Source organism: Manihot esculenta, chromosome 5 (genome assembly GCF_001659605.2).
Source record: "Manihot esculenta cultivar AM560-2 chromosome 5, M.esculenta_v8, whole genome shotgun sequence".
In the NCBI taxonomy this organism is placed as follows: Eukaryota; Viridiplantae; Streptophyta; class Magnoliopsida; order Malpighiales; family Euphorbiaceae; genus Manihot; species Manihot esculenta.
In genome coordinates this window covers 29664169-29684285 of record NC_035165.2, presented here as the reverse complement: position 1 = coordinate 29684285, position 20117 = coordinate 29664169, and the positions used below count along the sequence as shown (strand labels likewise).

At 38.0% G+C, this 20117-nt stretch overlaps 1 protein-coding gene across 1 annotated transcript; it reads right to left on the bottom strand.

The window, feature by feature from the left end:
• Positions 1 to 14175: 14175 nt before the first annotated feature.
• On the bottom strand, positions 14176 to 18039 carry LOC110615640 (metal transporter Nramp2). The gene is made up of 4 exons (XM_021757630.2): positions 17246 to 18039; positions 16579 to 16715; positions 15802 to 16454; positions 14176 to 14848 (listed from the first exon to the last, which is right to left on the bottom strand). The coding sequence occupies exons 1-4, from the start codon at positions 17836 to 17838 to the stop codon at positions 14621 to 14623; spliced, it is 1611 nt and encodes a 536-aa protein (XP_021613322.1). The 5' UTR covers positions 17839 to 18039; the 3' UTR covers positions 14176 to 14620.
• Positions 18040 to 20117: the final 2078 nt, after the last annotated feature.

Here is a 20117-nt window from a genome sequence, read left to right as displayed (position 1 = left end):
TTTGAGAGTCACCACAAATAGCTTCTAGCCTGGTATGCAACCTCTAGAGATACACCATCCCTAAAAACACTCTTTCCTCTATCATTGAGTAAAGAACCACTCAAACCAAACATATAGGAAGCGAGAAACCCTCTTTTTGAAGCGCACATGTACAAAAACACTACAAACTAAAAACTAAAACTATAGAAGGTAGGGAGGGAAACCCACATTTCGAGCTGGGATGAGGAAGCCTTCTTCCGGGCACGGGAAGTTGACGAATCTTAGCCAAGAATGTGACCAAGCCTCAAAGTAGAATAGAGAGAGAAAAAAAAAAAGATTGAATCTCTCTATAGGAATAAACTAGAGAAAGAGGAGGGAAAGTTTCAATTTTAAAAATTTTATATTGTATATGATTATTATTATTAAGTTATTGTTTATTGATAGGTAGTGACTAAATTAAGCAATAATTTAAATTTTATAAATATATGTCAGTACATTTGAATTCCATTCTATTTTTGTATTAAGATTGAAATATATTTTACTTACAATTTTGAATAGTTTAAGTTTGTTATTGAATTTTATATATATATAAAATTTTGAGAGGAAATATGTATTTGGTTTAGTAACTTCTGCTTTCATAGACACGAGGAGGTTTCTACAAATGCAATTGGCTCCATCAGTTTAACTATTGAAAATAATGGGGTATAACATTAATAAGGATATAACAATCTCATAACACCAAAATAATATTTGATAAAATGGAGTGCGATGGATCATTGTAAGATTTTCAACAAATGAAAGGTAAGTTGAATAGTAGGCTAATTGTCACACATCCTGTCCTTTAAAGGGTGATTCTTATTTAAATTTGGTCTATATAGAATCGTAATATAAATATACAAAATTTCATTTAGATTCTATCATATATTTACCCTATGGATCTATGTAGATTCGGTTTAAGTAAATATTTCAATTTTTAAAATGGTCATCGAACTATTTTAATTTTAATTTATAAAACTCAAGTTGCTCTTTTTGTATCTTCATCTCTGGCAACTCGGTGACATGTGGATGATGTGTTGGATTTCAATTGGATTGAATGCAGTAGAAAAAAATAGAAAAATAAAAATTTTTACCAACAAGGATCACGTTTAAACGAAAAAAGTAATAATAATTAAGAGAAAATAAATATCTTCTATTTTCCTTGCAGTAAAACATGAGATCGTTTGTTTTGGTTGGGTTGTTACAAATCACAAATCATCCAAATGTCCAGTCTTTAATAATATCCATATAGAATGACAATCGAAAAACCTTATAACCCTGCTAAAGGTTTGAGAAGGGGAGATGTTTTGAGTGCTAGATCTCTACTTTTCTTACAAATTCTGGAGGTTCTCAAAAGGTTTCTGCCGGTTATTCCACATGTTCTCATAATATGCATTTTTATATTAAAACCTTAGACTTTCAATATAATAGTATTTATTTATTTAAATAAATAAATAAATAAATTATAATTATAGTCCAGAACTTTAATAAATATGCAATATAAATTTTAGACAATTTTAATTAAGTTTCTACTTAATTAATTCTATTAAAATCATAATTCTTTCAAATTACAATTTTATTCTAATGTCAATTTATATGCAACTAAATCCTACTTGATTTAACTTCTCGTTTTATTTTCTCATACAATTTTTTATGTGTGACTCATTAAATTTCAGATATGTTGGCAACAAATATAATTAACGAATTAATTAATTTGAAAGTTAAGGACATTGTCTAGCAATATATCAAGACTACCCAAATATTTAAAATGTCAAAAGTGATTTGACTTAACTTTCCAGTGCATAGTTTGTTAATGTAACTAATATCCCTTCATCACAAATGTCCTGATTTAATATTTGATTAGTTCTCATTTATTAGTTATTGACCGATTAAATAAAAATTTCAAATCTTATTTCCTAATTTCATTCCACCTTATATAAGTATTTCATGTTCAATGCTATCAGAGAATAAATGAAACATTCCCTAATTTAATATAGAGCGATGAATTTTATCTCAATCACATAAACATCTTAACAGTTCCTAATATATCAAATTCATCCCATTTGTTAATCATGAACCAAACACTGTGTAAGATGAATCAAAACATAAAAGTCCCTATATAAGATTATTTATTGATTTCAAGTCAAAGGATCACTTTTGAGTAATTCATAGACACAAGTTATTTTTCATATGGATTTCTTAGGTGGGTCAGTTTAGTGCACTTATTCATAAAATAAGCATGTACATATTAGTTCTAGATATCTCACATATCTTAACATATGAGATCAGTTGCTTCATTTAAAAGGAAATAACATAATATGTACCAGTCTCAACAATTCTAATAATTGACGAATCATGATAATAACATCGACCAGGAATATTTGGAGACGTTACTTAAATATAATAGGAATCTCACAATTATAATCATATAATAATTTCTTTTTGCATAGTAATATAGTTTTATAAATTTTATCTTTACTTGAGATTCAATTAAATTAACATTAAAGATAAAATAACGGTCTTTATGTAGAGTATTTAAACACTTAAAAGGCATGAAGAATAATATCCAACTACAATTAACAGATTAGCTATAGGGCATATTACTAACATGATATGGCTATTACACGTGTATTTTTTGAACTAAACCAACTGACGCGGAACCCTATGGCACAAGTCTCAAACCCACACGCACAAATAGATATGGAATCCAAAGATTCGATAAATCCACCTCCTATGGCACCCCACACTTAGAGAAACTGAAACACCAATGATCGAAGGATTTAGATGAGAATCCGACAAACGCCACAACGAATAAGCTATTTCTTAGCAGTATCCTCTTAATCATCACAACTCATATATCCAATATCACCACTGTGGAGATCGATGAACCTAAATATAGATTTGTATCCTAGAGTTGCATCCAGGAGGTTCAAAAGGACTTAAGCTCCTGCCAAGAGTACATGAGATAATAGAGATGAATTTATGTAGGAGCCAAGGTGCCAAGGTCCTAGAATCCCAAGGACCAAAATTATAATTTTCTAATAATAGAGTTTTGGTCCTTTAGATTTTAGGACCTGAAATTGGAAAATTATAATTTTGATACTTGACATTCTAGGACCCTGACACTACCCGATCCGACCAGATGGAAAGGCTTTCGATTCACGTGTATACGTGTTACGATCTTGGGAGATCTTATTTTTTATATGTTATCAGTTGTCTTTTCTCTTTTCTGATGGTTATTTACAATCGTCGGGGAAGGGAACCCATCCTGCTAATTACATGCCATCTGTTTGTTTGGTTGACGCTTATGAATTTCGAAGGGAAGCGCGATTAATGGAATTGGTCAACTTAATATAGACCGAACCGAGAGAGCAACTTTTATATCTTGATAATCATCCCTTCGGGAGATCTGCCCTTAGTGGTCTTTTTCATGGAAAGTCTGACCTTGATAGTTTTTTCTTTTGGAAGGTCCGACTTGGGTGTTATACCCTTCTAGTCTTGCCTTTCTGACCTGACCTTAATGGTCTGCCCTTTTGGGTCTTCTTTTGAGCATTTTACTCTGAGGCATCTTTCGGGCTTTAAACCCTGGGTCTTTTAATAAGCATTTTAGCTTATTGGTTTCACGAGCGGTTTGGCTCTTTGCTGGGCTCTCTAGCCTTAAATGTTCATCCAAACTCTTTGGTTTTCTATATCATTCCGAACTCTTTAGTGCTGACTATTTTTACGAGCATTTTAGCTCTTTTCCGAGCTCTTTAACCTTGATTTTTCACTCGAGCTCTTTGCCTCTTTGTAACTTTCAGACATTTTTGCCCTCAAGCACTTTCCAGGCTATTTTCGCCTTTATTCGCTTTCCAAACTATTTGTCTTCAAGCTTCTTCTAAGCATTTTTGCTCCTCCGGGCTATTTGCTCTTAAGGAGATTCTGGGCTTTTTGCCCCCGACCTTAGTACGAGTATTTTGGACTTTTTCTTGTGTTTCTTGTAGGGCATGCTCAGCCCTTGTCATTGCGTATTGTCAATCTGTGCTCCTTTTGGATCTTCTGGTACTTGGCATTGGATCTCATCCGAGCACTTTTGCTCTTTGTCATCCGAGCTCTTTGGCTCGCTGGTATACTTCCGGGCTTCTTTTTTCTCAACTTGGCTTTTTGGTGCCGGAGATTAATTTTCGAGACCGGTCACCCATCTCATTAAGGTCTTTATTTTCTTAATCGGTTTTGTAGTGCCGTCGGTCTATTTTCGAGACCAATCACCTACCTCATTGAGATCTTCATTTTCTCAACCAGTTTTGTGGTACTGGCGGTCTTATTTTTGAGACAGGTCACTTATCTCATTGATCTCTTCATCTCCCCAACTGATTTTGTGATGCCAACAGTTTTATTTCAGAGACCGGTCACCTATCTCATTGAGATCTTCATCTCCTCAATTGGTTTTGTAGTGTTGGCAGTCTTATTTTCGAGACCGATCACCTACTTCATTGAGGTCTTCATCCCCTCAACCAATTTTATGGTGCTGACGGTCTTATTTTCGAGACCGGTCACCTACCTCATTGAGGTCTTCATCTCCTTAACCGATTTTGTGGTGCCGCCGGTCTATTTTTGAGATTAGTCACCTACCTCATTAAGGTCTTCATCTCCTCAACCAGTTTTGTGGTGCTATGAGGTCTTATTTTTGAGACCGATCACCTACCTCATTGAGGTCTTCATCTCCTCAACCGGTTTTGTCATGCCGACGGTCTATTTTCGAGACCAGTCACCTACCTCATTAAGGTCTTCATCTCCTCAACCAGTTTTGTGGTGCCATGAGGTCTTATTTTTTAGACCAGTCACCTACCTCATTGAGGTCTTCTGTAACACCCGGTTAATTTTCGGAGTCAAAATTTCCACTTTTTGAGGGAATTTTCCATCGAAATCTGAAATCTCGAAGCTAGAATCTTTAGAAGGGTAAAATAAGGTTTTCATAAAATAAATTTTGGTTTCATTGTTTGGAATCTTGTTAAAAGAAAGAAAGAAAAAAAAAAGAGTGTTTGAGGAATCACAAGGTTCGGCCGCCGAACGTGGTTTTCTCAGCCACCTATAAATAGCCACCAGCTTGAAAGTGTGAGGTTTCGTTCTCCATTTTCGGGCAGAGGTGTTTGCATGCACATCTTTGGTCCTCCTTGCTGTTTTCTCCAAATCCTTATGAGAATTCATGCTTTTTCTTTCGTGTTTTGGAGTTTAATGGTTTTTGGGGAACCTTAGCTCTTGGAGCCCTCAGAAACTCTCCTCGCCATCTCCAAAACCCTCCCCCTAGCCTGCTGTCACCTTGCTTTTCTTTAAGAGGTAAGTTGATCTTCACCTTCCTCCTGTTTTCTGAAGGGTCCAACAATTTCATATGTGTTGTAAGGGGGTTTATTTGATGCATGCATGTTAGTTTTCCTTAAGTTGATGGGTTGTTTTGGTCTTATTGAAGGATGAGTTTTCTTGGTTTTTCTGTCTATGCATGATGAGGTTAAGCTAGATCTAGGTGCCTCTTGTGTGTATTAAGTATGTATAGTGGTTGTTAGGCCTTTGCGCGTTTGATTAGTTGTATTTTGGAGGCTGAATGCTAGAGTAGAATCAGGTTCTACCTTGCTGGAGAACCCAGGTTCAGCCGTCGAACCTGCAGTTAGAGGCAGCCTTTTGGCCGCCTAAACTGCCCCCAAAGGCTTGGCTTTCAGATCTGTGTGGGGCTTTAAGCCGCCAAACCTACCCCCGAAAGTTACTGACTTTCAGATCTGTGAAGAGTTTTAGGTCGCCGAGCCTGCCTCCGAAAGTTATTGACTTTCGGATCTGTAAAGGACCTTCAGCCGCCGAATCTGCCGCCAAAAGTCCCCTACCCAGCCTTCCCCTGATTTCTTTATATGCATGTTTTGGTATGTTTTAGGGGGTTCTTGGGGAATTATTTAGAGTCTTGTAAAATGTAATACCCGGCTAGATTCCGGCATCGGAATCCCTACCTTCCGGCGGAATCTCCGTTGGAGTCTGGAATTTCTGAAGATGCCAGAGGCTTCTAGAGGGGTAAAATGTGTTTTCTAAAATGTTTTTACTGATTTTATGGTTTTAAATGAAAATGAATTGAGTTTGAAAAGAAAAAGACCAAGGAGGCGTTTGCCAGGTTCGGCCGCCGAAAGTGAAGTTCGGCCGCCGAACATGGAAAGGCTTCGGGAGCGCCTTTGGCCTCCGAAAATCTTGTTTAAACGAGCCAAGGTTCGGCCGCCGAAAGTCAAGTTCGGCCGCCGAACATGCATGAGTTTAGGGGGCACGTTAGGCCGCCGAAGGTCTTCGACCAGGCCACCTATAAAGGGCCCTCAGATCGGAAATGGGTGAGTTTTCTCCCCATTCTCGAGCTCAGGTGAGTTTATGCCTTCCTTTGGTCGTTTTCGTGTTTTCTCTACCCATCTCTCAAGTTTTTCATGATTTCTACCCTTGTGTTTGAAGATTTAAAGCTTAAAAGGGAGTTTTGGGAGCTTGGAGCTTTTGGAACTTGGATTCTCCACACCTCCGAGTTAGGGATCACACCACCCTCGATCTTCAAGAGGTAAGTGTAGATCCTTGCTTCCCTAGTGTTTTCATGAAGTTTTATGAAGGTTTTGATGGTTGAGTATGGGTAGATATGCATGTTTAGGTTTATGTGGGTTTTATGCCCAATGTATGTTATGTGATGTTTGTGTTGAGGAGTTTATGTTAGTTTATGCTCCTTTATGCTTGTGGGAGTGAGTATGCATGTTTGGGGGAGAGTATGTAAGGATTTGGGTGTTTTGAGTTTGGTTTTTGGCTTGGCAGAATCGGACCTGTCGTCCAGAGGGGACCAGGTTCGGCCGCCGAAAGGAGTTTCGACCGCCGAACCTGCATGGGAGGCAGTCTTTCGGCTGCCGAAACGTGCCCCCGAAGGCTGAGTTTCGTTTCTGTCCTGGGGTTTCGGCCGCCGAACCTACCCGAGTTTCGTCTCTGGAAGGGACTTTCGGCCGCCGAAGGTGCCGCCGAAAGTGCCCTGTCCAGCCGTTTCATGGGTGTTTTCTATGCATGTTTCTATGATGTTTTAGAGGAGTTTTTGGGGGTATGTTTATGAGTTGTTTAGAGTATGTTTGGCACCTCATTCGAGTCCACCTGTGTAGGATCGGACCTGAGAGACCGAGGAGGCCAGTAGTGTTAGCTGTGCAGAGCAAGTTCAGCGTCTGCCAGAGGTGAGTAGAACTAAACTAAATCTTTATTTTATGAAATCAAATGCCTAAAGCATGCTCATGCATCATGTTTATATGTAATAGGTTGATTGCACTAGTTACACGAATATGAAGCATTGCATTATTTACTGTTGATGGAGATTGGACCAAGGGCGACCCCACTAGCCCTATGGAAAAGACCTGGCTGGGCCAGGCATTACGAAGTCCTGTGGTGCCCTCTATGGTGGCCGGGCAAATAGCTTAGGGATGTTTTGGGGTTGGGTCCAATCCGTGATATGATTTGTTTGTGCTGTGACGCATTTCATGAAAGCATGTAATTAATGAACTGTTTTCTTTGTTTCTACTCACTGGGCTTTTTAGCTCACCCCTCTCCCCTAACCCCAGTGTTGCAGGTTTGAGGTTGATCGGGAAGTCTCAAGAGTAAAGGTTATGCTTTTGTAATAGTTATAGATTAGTACTGTTAGTGTGGACATGATGTAATGTAACTGAGTTATTGAAATGTAAGGTTAATTGGAGTTATATTTATGGATTAGTACTGTGCTTGGCCCTGAGACTTGGTTGGTCCCTGTTTAATACATGATGTATGTTTTGGTTTATTGTTGAGTTATGTTTGAACTAATCTTGTGGCATGTGTTGTTTACCACGCTATGGTAATGGATGAGGACCCTAGAGGAGGTCTTATGTTTGTGGTTTGAGGCATGCACAGGTTAGGTTCTAGTTCTTTGGATGTAATCCCAGCTTGATGTATGTTATGTTGACCCAGCTAGAGTTTTGATGAGGGCTCTAGTAGGGGGTCCTTTTATGTTTCAGTTATGTCGCATACAGGTCGAGCTCGGTAATTACATCAGATGTTCCAGTTTTTATGTTAAAGTTTTGATCATGTATGGGATTTGACCAGGTAATAGGAGGTATGTTTGGCTTGCTACGGGTCTCGGCGGCCTTAAGCCGATCTGGATCCTAGCGCCGGTGGCGGTTCGGGCCGTTACGGTAGGGTATCGGTTTCCGGGTCGTTACATAAAAGTTATGTTTGGTCCCTCATTTGAGTCCATCTGTGTAGGATCGGACCTGGGAAACCGTAGAGGCCTGCAGTGAGATAACTGTGTCAGTTTTAGGCGAGCGTCAGCCAAAGGTGAGTAGAACTGAAATAATATAGTAATCAAGCCTTTTAAGCATGCTCATGCATCACGAATGCTATGTATATGTATTAGGTTGTTTACACTAGAATTTACGAATATGATGCATTGCATAATTTACTGTTGTTGTGGATGGATGTTGGATGACCCACTAGCCCTCGAGTATGATATATTTTGATGTATATGGAAGTACAGGTCGAGGCCAATTCTACGCCCCTGACAATATGTAAGAGAAAGTCCAAGTCGAGACCCATTGTACGCCCCTGGCACTGTGGATTTATTATATTATGTTATGTTTAAGAGGAAGTCCTGAGGAGCACCCGTCATGGGCCGGGCACTATTGGAATTTGTAGAGGGTTACTGGTGACAAATCCATCTTGATGTGAATTGTTTGTGGTGTGACGCATTTCATTCGATCATATGTTTATTGAACTGTTTTTATGTTCTGCTCACTAGGCTCTTGTAGCTTATCCCTTTCCTCTAACCCTAGGTTTGCAGGATCAAAGTTAGCTCGGGAAAGTCGGCTGAGTTGCTGGTATAGCTTTTTGTAATAGTATAGATGTGGACATGTTATATTTTATAGTTTTAGAATTGTGCTTTGCCCTAGTGTTTGTTCTTGTAATCCCTGTTAGCATGATCCTTATGTAAAAGTTGTAATTATGAGTTATGTTCGAACTAAACTTGAGGCATGTGATGTTTACCATACTGGAGCATTTGATGAGGGCTCTAGTATGGGTTTTATGTTTTCAGTTTTGATACATGCACAGGTCGAGTCTTGGTTCATGGAATGTTTATGTTTTTAGTATATCGTGTGATCATGTATGGGATTTTATCAGGTATATCAGGATGTATGGTAGGCTTGCTACGGGCTCCGGCAACCTTAAGTCGATCTGAACCCTAGCGCCGGTAGTGGTCCGGTCCCCAGGTCGTTACATCTTTATTTTCTCAATCGGTTTTATGGTGCTGGTAGTCTTATTTTTTAGATTGATTACCTACATCATTGAGGTTTTCATCTACTCAATCGATTTTGTAGTGCCGGCGGTCTTATTTTTGAGACCGATCACCTACCTCTTTGAGGTCTTCATCTCCTCAACTAGTTTTATGGTGTTGACGATTTTATCAACCGATTTTGTGGTGTCGGCAGTCTTATTTCCAAGACTGGTCACCTACCTCATTGAAGACTTCATCTCCTCAACCGGTTTTGTGGTGCCGACAGTCTTATTTTCGAGACCTTTCACCTACCTTATTGAGGTGTTCACCTACCTCATTGAGGTCTTCATCTCCTCAACCAGTTTTGTCATGCTGGCGGTCTATTTTCAAGATCGGTCACCCACCTCATTGAGATCTTTATTTTATCAACCGATTTTATGGTGCTAGCGGTCTTATTTTCGAGACTGGTCACTTACCTCATTGAGGTCTTCATCTCCTTAACCGGTTTTGTAGTGTCGACAGTCTTATTTTCAAAACCGATCACCTACCTCATTGAAGTCTTCATCTCCTCAACTGGTTTTGTGGTGTCGGCGGTTTTATTTCTAAGACCGGTCACCTACTTCATTGAAGTCTTCAACTCCTCAACCGGTTTTGTAGTGCTGACAGTCTAATTCCCAAGACCGGTCACCTACCTCATTGCGGTCTTCATCTTCTCAACCGGTTTTATGGTACCGGTGGTCTATTTCCAAGACTGGTCACCCACCTTATTGAGTCTTCATCTCCTCAAGCGATTTTGTGGTGCTGGTAATCTTATTTTCGAGACCGGTCACCTACCTAATCGAGGTCTTCATCTACTCAACCGGCTTTGTGGTATTAGCAGTCTTATTTCCGAGATCGGTCACCTACCTCATTGAAGTTTTAATCTCTTCAATAGGTTCTGTGGTACTGGTGGTCTTATTTTCGAGACCAGCCACCTACCTCATTGAGGTCTTTATTTCGTCAACTGATTTTGTGGTACCGACAGTCTTATTTTCGAGAATAGTCATCTACTTCATTGGGGTCTTCATCTCCTCAACCGGTTTTGTGGTGCCGACGGTCTTATTTCCTAGACTGGTCATTTACCTCATTGAGGCCTTCATCTCCTCAACTGATTTTGTGGTGCTGGCGGTCTTATTTCCAAGAACGGTCACTACCTCACTGAAATTTTCTAGTTTTATGACTGAGGCTTTCAGATTTATTAGTCTTGTTCTTACTTTTAAAATTTTTCTGCAAAATAAAAGTTGCACACAGTATATGTAACAAGAATACTCGTTGTTAATTTGATCTGCAAGATATTTACCTTCATATTTCAACTGAATACAAAATCTTAATTTTGTACAACTATATCATCTCATATAATTCTAAATAATCTAATAAATAATATTTTTCATGCATAAATCATTTTACAGCTTTTAATTCTTATAGCAGCATGCTTAAGCCAATAATACCTTTTTAAGGAATTCATACCAATATTAATCACTGATTAAAGCTTTTTAAATTGTTTCTAAATACTATCATACCCAAGCATATATTTAGAAGGACTACTATTTGAAACTAGTCATAACGACAAAAATACTTTGAAATAAAGAGATAACTGTATAGTTTGGTTAACTTACGCATGTCACCTCTCTTTCACGCTGGGCAAATTGCCTTTATGTCGCATTCCCTTCTCACATTAGCGTCAGCCTTTCTCTAACTTTCATCGTGTGGTTTTTAGATGTCGTTAGTGATTCTTGGGTATTTCACCATCTCTCTTCTCTTTGATCCTTTTTTGCTATTTGGCTATTAGCTTTTATTGATTTGCCATGTGGATCTCAACGGATTTTATTTGGAAAATCCAGCGATAAGATAGTATTCTTTGTGCCCACAGACGGCGCCAACTTGATAATGTTGAGATCTGACGGAGCGTCCAAATAAGGACAGCTAGGCAGATGTTTGATTCGCTGGGTTGATCATCGATCTGTGATCGGTCCGTTAGGCCTCTCCATACTTGACTTTGAGGAAGGGGTCCTGTAAGATGAAGAAGACAGTCAGAGGTCCACCGGGGGAGTTCCCGATGGAGACCCTCCAATACTCAAATCAGATCTGGAAACTTAGTGGAGTTAACAAAAGTAAAACAGAGAAGAGAAGGTAATAGTGGTTTCGAATTCTCTCTGTGTGACCGAGAGAGAGAGATAGATAAGTCCTTTTTCAGAGAACAAGAGATCCCTTTTTTAGGGTTAGTTCAATGTATAAATATCTTTGAATAAATTTGATGCCTCTGGTGCAGTGTCCCCTTCTAATGGGGTAGAGATACTTTTGTGCAGGTGTGCACGTGTGTCAGTCAGTACATTAATATGAGCTATAGGACAATAAATGTGGAGCTGGCCAATTCGTACCCTCTACATGTGCTCTTATGATCCCTCTATTGTACCAAGGAGGCGACCAGCTCATAGGAGGTCAGCATCTTTACCCTGACTTCATCAGGTCGTGTCGGACTCATCCGACCTATATAGAAATGAGCTCCTTTCGGTTACCGAGGTTGGCCACATCGGCGTTCAAAGTCTTGTTGTAGGATGAATTTTTTAGGAGGTCGGTCTATCCTGCTGGGCTTTGGTAAACTCAGGAGTATTGCTGGTCTGATTCTTTGTACTCAATAGGTTGGACTTCTTACTACCCGATCCAACCAGATGAAAAAACTTTCAATTCATGTTTACACGTGTCACAATTTTAAAGGGTCCTTTTTTTATACGTTATCACTAGGAAAGTCGTTACAGCCTTGAGGGACCTCTCTCCATGAGAGGTCGATATCCCAGTTGATCCCTGAGTTCTCTTTTGTCTCGATAATAACAAAATTTTTTGTCTAGCCTTTTATCAAATCCTTATACTCAGCAAAAATGGGTAGCCTAGTCCGGGGACCAAAGTAATAGGACCTATGGGTAGACCTAACAAGATGGAAGAAAGTGCAGAATTCAATAGAAGGGACAAAACCCCAACACAGATAAACGGACTCGAAACAGTATATGAACAAGATAGAATTGGGGGACAGCATCCGAGGAGTCACTCCAAAGTAATGGCAGACCTCAATAAAAAAAAGGGTAAAAGTGAAGGTCAGCCGAAAATCGCGCTGTTTAACGAAAAAGACCAAGTTGCACCTTGCTGGGCTTCTATCAGGTCCGCCGGTGGTAGGTAAAGGAGAACAATCCGCTGATTAGGTAAAGGAGCCCTAATTCTATAGATAGTAGTGTCAAAGTAGTCGCTGGAAAAGTAGTGAGAAACAGAAGAAAGCGGTGATAGAGGACACTAAACCCACTTCATCGGAAATCCTAGCAGAAGCCATGAGAAGAGTATGATGTATCTCGCATTGGAAAGGCATGAATTACAGAGAAGAGAAAGGGCAAAATAGCAGAAGCAGCGCAAGAGGTAGAGCAGCAAGTAAAATCAAGAGCGTAAGTTTGAAATGAGTAAAAGCGAAGATGAGATGTTTTGACAAAAACTCTCCTAGAGCCGCGCAATAATAATTGGAGTTTGAGGATTTTCCCACTCATTAATTATGGAATAATTAATGAGCAAGTAAAGGGTTACTTGATGATAACCGGGCCCTGGACACCTCAGTCCAGGTTGAGCCCGTGCTGGAAAGGTCAAACCTTAACTCTATTAAAACCCAATACATAGGTCTGCTTCACATATAAGTTTAGGAACATAGGTCTGCTTCACTTATAAGTTCATGACTTACTTTAATGAACCGGACTGGGCTCGAGTCTACATATGGGAGGCCTAACTCAATTAACCTGCTGGATGGGACAACAGACCCCGTAATATCAGGAATCATGTCCACATGACGCCGGATGAAATTAAATAGCCGTCTGATGATGGGAAATAATGCAGTATGTTTGTACATATGGCTAAATGTGCCTATGACAGGAGAGTACAAACACAAGACGGTACAAACACAGGACGGTGGTATCTAGACATCAATATCTATATAACCTTTCTTTTCCTTCTCCTTCCCATTTCAGCTGATCAATCTGCCATCCATTCTCTTCTTCCTTTTTCTTTCCTTCTTCCTTTTTTCTTTTTCAGTGGCTTGTGAGTGTGCCACACAGCACACCTCATCTCTGTGCTGGCCAGCGATGCATTAGACGCCTTTGTCTCTGAGCAACTATCGTCCTTTGATCCTTCACCACGACGTTGTCTCTGCATCATAGCAACCTTCTCGATGGCGTGACTGTGCAGCAACCTCCATCTCCTTATAACAGCAACGAAGCGATGTTTAAATGGTTGGCTTAGCTTGATTGTTAGATTTATTTGTGATTATATTAGATGATTGTGCAATCTTTGAAATTGTTGTGATAATGATTATGTAACGGTTGAAATTTTTATTTGTACGTTATATTTTTTAATTAGATGTTGAATGGGTTGGAACTTTGAACATAAATCTGCATGAGAAAAATAAGTGAAGAAACAAATAGGTTCTTCCGCTGCTATTTTCGTTATTTTTTTGCTTGGCCGTGAATTTGGTTTTTTAGGTCCAGATGTAGACTTCAGATTCAGCAATGGCAAGTCGAATAAATCGAGGATTACTTTCGGATTTTGTTCTTATCCACATAAACCAAAGGAAGTTTTTTCCAAAATTTCCCGGCAGCTGCACTTCTTGACCCATTTCCTTATCCATTGAAATAGGGGTTGAGAGAGTTGAATCTAAGACTCAAAGTTAAACAATAGGCAGCCACCGCTAAGCTAAGCCAATGGCTGACTTTTGACCTCTTTCTCCCATGCAAAAAATAAGAAATAATCTAGTATTTAAAGGACTACTCATGCCAATCTAAATTTCTCAATCTGGGCTACAAGTCATAACTAGCTTTTAGCATACTGCCACAAAGTGAGAAAAGATAAATAGTACTGAAAATTTTACTTCATTCTGTAGTATTGATTATCCCTCGAGATAACTTTTTAATGACATTTTGTCTATGTTACAATGATAAAGATAAACTATTGCAACAGAGAATTAACTAATAAACTCATCCTGAGTTTGAAAAGCTAGGCATAATGCGCCTACTACAAGTAATTTACCATTTTGCTACAAAGATGCTTCATCCATCCACTGAACAGAGGAAAAATGCACCCTCACTCATGATTGATAATAGAACACGACCATAAAATACAGCTCCTCATGCAGAAAATAGTTAAATCGTATACTCACTTTATGTCTGTGCCGATGTTAGGGATTGACAGTGAAAGAATGTTATTCTGCTGAAAGAGTCTCATTAAACTGTCATGTTATATGGCAGGTGGTCGTTATTCCAATATTTTGAAATTGAAGAAAACTTAATTTCCGGGGTATGCATTCCTCTTCGACAGTTCTAAGCTGAGCCAGGCAGATGAAAGAGCACCACCACTACGCGAAACAAGATAGATAATAAATGCTATATATGCAACTGTGGCAGTGGAGGCCAGAAAACCAAACAGCAGCCCTTTAACTTCAGCCGCGAAGAAATCAAGCAATAGATACCCATTAATCAGTATAACTAGGATAGCTACAGTCCAAGCCAGCCTCTACAAATTAAAATAAGAAAATATTAGATACATTACAAAATCAGCAAAATAATTTGAATTCACTTGGAAACCGTCTCAACAGTTATATTATATTCCTCTGAAAAAGGAACCTGACAGATATGGGGCACAATAGTTCAGTTTCACATTTATTTAAAGCTAACATTAAAAAATGCCGCCTGCTCCAACAAACTAGAGTGCTATAGTAGCAGCAAGAAAAATTAAATTGAAGTGCTTTGACATGTTTATGGTTAGAATATCCTCTTGTATCACAGGATGCTACTGTATAAAAAACAGTGCAACTTCATTTTACAAAACATTAAGAGGATATTAAAATTTAACAGCTTCACATTGAGCTGCGATTAACCATCTAATTCAGAACTTAGGGAGTGTTACATCAGTCATGGAATGGCACTTCAGCTTCTTAAGCTAGGAACTCTCAAACCATGAAAACAAAGAAGATGAGGGAGAGCTTTAGTCTTTCTCTTATTGTGGTTCTTTATCTGTGTTTCCTCATAGTCTCAAAAGTTGCTCTCTAGCACTGTCTGTACATAACTAATCTCATTCTATTTGAACATTCTAAATCTCAACAGAATCAACCACTTCCTCAAACACAGATCATTTAAGAAGGGCATGATTATATTAGGAACCAGCTGAACTATTTCAGAAGATAAAGTATCCTACCAGCTGAATGTTTGAAGTTTGAAACACCTAACAAGAAAGTACTGAAAGAAAAGATGTCCATTACTTAAACATTTTATATTGGTTGCTGAACATTGGACGTTGGCTTCACAAATAGGAATCAGTGACCTATTTATTCAACAGATATTCCCCAATTCTCAGACACTTCTCTTTAAGAGTATTCTAATGATCATTACTATTAAACCAGATACCACACTGCATTACATATGGTTGCTCATACAATGCAAAGATCATCAGAGTAGTTAACAACTTACCTCAAGAACAGGCCCAATTCTAAATTCCCCCATGACCTGCTCCTTGGCCACCAAAGTAAGAAGAGGGATAAGAGCAAAAGGGATCTGTACTGACTGAAGCACATTTAGCCATTCATTCAAAATATCCAATGAGGCTTCAGATGTATTGAACACAAGAGCTACTATCATAGTTGGCACGATAGCAAAACTTCGTGTTATCAATGCCCTCAGCCATTTCTTCAGGGGAAGGTTAAGAAAACCTCCCATGATAAATTGCCCAGCATATGTGCCAGTTATTGTACTACTTTGTCCAGCTGCCAACAGGCCAATACCCCATATATAAAGAATTGGAAAAATTCCTCCCCCATATTTCTCTTGAAGATACTGCCCTGCATTGACTAGTCCTATACTATGGGCCTTTTCGGTGCCATAGAATCCTTTGGCAAACACAGTTGTCACAAACAAGTTGATCATGAAGGAGACTAGAAGAGCAATTGATGACTCAATTAAGTAGTAATTCAGTGCTTCCTGAACCCGCCCCTTCTTCTGAGGATCTATCCTTCTTGATTGCACCAAAGCTGAATGCAAGAACACATTGTGAGGCATTATAACACAACCCACAACCCCCACAGCTTGGCGAATTGTTTTTGAACCAAGTCTTGGAATTAACATACCTACAACAAAGATCAGAATCAATCAAAGCCACGGCACAGCCAATGACGAAACTTCATTGGGAGAAAAAAGGTTATACTCTAAAATATAGAATGCTCACTCTCACAAAATATATGACAGGCTTACCAATTAAAAGTTCTTTTCCACTAGGCTTGGTGTCGCCAAACATCCAGGCAAAAGATAAAGCCATAGTTGCAATTAGGACTGCAAAAACAGCTTCTAACTTCCTTACTCCATAATTCTCTAGAAACAAAAACATAAAACTGTCCACATAAAGAGACAAAAATCATTCTCAATGAAACGTATCTCGTCCCTGCACAGTAGAAATGCATGATTAACTAATTCCAAGTAAAATATGAACCCTACATTGTGCAGTGTTCTTCATCACCCATTAGACACAGACTGCCCTTTAACAAACAGAAAACAACAACACAGAGGAAATGCTACAACGAGATCTTTGTGCATGCATTCAAAAAATTCCTGAAAGATCAACATGAACTTTACCCCATCAACAGATTGCAATAAGCTTAGAATGATAAATTTTGTAAAACGCTCCTTTCCAGCTTGGTTGAAAGCCTAACAATGTAACAAGAGTCTAAATTCACCGAATCTAGATGTTCAAGCTTCTGACAAAAATCCTAAATGACTGAAATGCTAAAGTCCAAAATATAAAATCAACTTTCACAAGGAACAAACATTTTATAACCATAAGTTTCTGAACATCAAATTCAATAGAAATAATTGAGTATTTAAAAACAAGAATGGAAAAATGTAAGAATCAACTGAAACTCACCAATCCAAAGCTGTAATCACCACACCTGCCCAGAGCGGCAAAACTCCATTACTCAAGATATGTATAGCGATAGCGCTCCCTATAACCTCCTGTATATCAGCCCCAATAAGCGCCACCTCCGCCATGAACCACAAAATCAACCTTGCCCAATTTGGATACTCCTCTCTACACAACTCCGCTAAATGGCGTCCGGTGGCCACTCCGACACGGGCCGACAGCATCTGGATCAGCAAGCCCATGGCGGTGGCCCACATCAATAGCCACAGCAGCGAATATCCGGCAATCGCTCCAGCCTGGAGATCCCCCTCTAAATTCCCAGGATCTAGAAACGCTATGCTCATCAAAAATCCAGGTCCCGTAAACAACCATAGTTTTTTCCATGAGAACGGCGGGACATAATCGTCGGCGTCGACTGCATCTTGGCCGTCCACATCAACCACAAGGATTTTATCTCGCGCTTCGAAAGCAACTTCGTCGGGGTCCTCGCCGTCCGAAGGAGTTGTCGGAAATTGGGCAGGCGTCGGTAATAGGCGGCTTGACTCTTCTTTTTTGTCCTCTTCTCTCGAATCTTCTTCTCGAGATTGTGAGATCATTTTTGTTTTTTTTTTTTAATACAAATAAATAAACCGGAATAAATTTCTCCGGCGAGATATTCCTCAATATCGGAGGAAGAGGAGGAGGTGGAGGTGGAGGTGGTGATGTGCCGGTTGTTAATGGCTGACGTTGGAGGAGGCACGGGTGGCCTCTGTGTTCCAGCTAGTTGGGCTCTGAAGATTGCCTTGGGCCGTAGGTGATGGATTTATATATTTTTCCTTTTTTGGGGATTTCATTTTCAGGTTGCCTTCACAATGAAAGATCGTCACAACGGGGACATTGTAGCCATTCAACTCCTGACACGTTACGATAATTGTTTGCCTTTTTTTTCCTTCGTTAAAATTTTGTAATTTTACATTTTAATACTTTCAAATTGAAATCGAGGATTCAAATTTAATTTTAGTTTAAATTATTAATAAATTATGAATTTTAAATTATACTATTTTATTTATTTATTATAAATTTTTGATATACTATGGAGTTTTTCTATGTCTATAATCTTAATATATATTTATCACTCTAATTAATTAAGTGAAATATATACGTATTATTAAATTTAAATTTTATATTTTAAATTTCCTAACTTTTATCTTATAGTTATTTTGTTGTAAAAAATAGTGTTTTGTCATTTATATTGTTTATGGTATTAAAATAATTAGGTTGATGCTCGGAGGAATTGTTTATGTGAGTGATTTATTTTCTTTATTAAAAAAATGCACATTAAAAAGTGGGATTCCTGATTCATACGAAAAAGATGATAAAAAAAAAATAGAAAAAGAGGGATAAAGAACAACGCATCTTTTTCCATTTTTATAATGCCCCCCTTTAAAATTGAGGGTTTTCAATTCTCCAATTCTACTAGTCTAATTGATTATGAGATCAAGTAATTACGGTAAAAAATGTGCTAAAAGAAATGAGAGATTTTAATTTGCTAAAGATATTTAATTTAGTTATTTGATGTGCTTGAGATTCGGGGAAAATATGGTTTGGATAGTTGTATAATGATTTAATTAATTAAAAATAATTAAAAAAATAAATATTAATAGTAAATAAGAGTAATAGAGTGATATGTTATGTTTGGGAAAGTTAAATGTAAAATGGTAGTTTTTTGTGTGATGAGAATGAGTTTTGTATTCCTGAAACCATACAGAATACCTTTTTAATTACATTTTATTAGATTGGACATGTCTGCTGTGGGTGTTTTTAAACGGTTTATTACTAGTAGATAATTGGCTAATAGATATTGAGCAAGTTAATTCATACCTTATTTTTTGTGCATGTCATTTTAATCATGTTCGGATTCATGGGAGATCAATATTCGACCGGAATTTCTTTAAATTGTATTTGGCCTACTCAATTTGAATTATAGAAGGACTATTTAGTTTAAGATTAAAGGATCGAAACATGTTTCTTGATTTGAATGCCACCTATATTTCATATGTTGTTATTATTTAATCACAAATATAGTTTTAGAAATTATATAGTTTTATTGTGAAATTTTTTATTTGGTATGCAAATTTCATGTGAATTTGTTCAAATACTTTGTTGTTGATTTTATAGTATAAAGTGTGTGGAGAAATTTTTAAATAAATCTAATTTATTATGAATTTCCATTGATATTCCAGTAATCTTGTTTTTTAAGATCACAGAGAATCAAAGTTCTGAAAAATATTTTCTAATATATGAATATGTCAATTTGATTCTCTATTATATTGGATAATGGAGCCATCAACCTCATTTGGCGTAGGAAAGTATAATATTATGGAAAATTTTGCAGGTAGATATATACACACACTACTTGTAACTTTTTTTTTAATAAATAAATATTTCATTAAGGTAAATAATTCAAATATTGTTTTAGCATAAACCAAGAAAAAGGTCTAATTAAAGTTTTATTAAAATAAATAGCCCGAAAGCTTAACAAGAAAAAAAAAAAAGAAAAATTCTAGAGCAACGAGAATGGAAGACTGATGAGCCAAGTAACCAGCGCTGCTAGCTCAATCTTCCATCTCCATGAACCACCAGGAAGAACATTTAAGCCACAATCATATTCCCTCTCCCACCACCCACATATGCATATTTAGTAACAAGGAAGATCAAGAATCAGAGCTTTTACTTCCTCATGGCCTAAAAGAGAAATGCATCCTTCCACAGGCTATGCAGCTATTACGGCTATTTTTACCAAGAGATATAGCTTTGAGATGACCATAACTTAAATATCAATATGTAAGAATAAATATCATTATAATTATATAGGAAAATAAAATAAAATAAATAC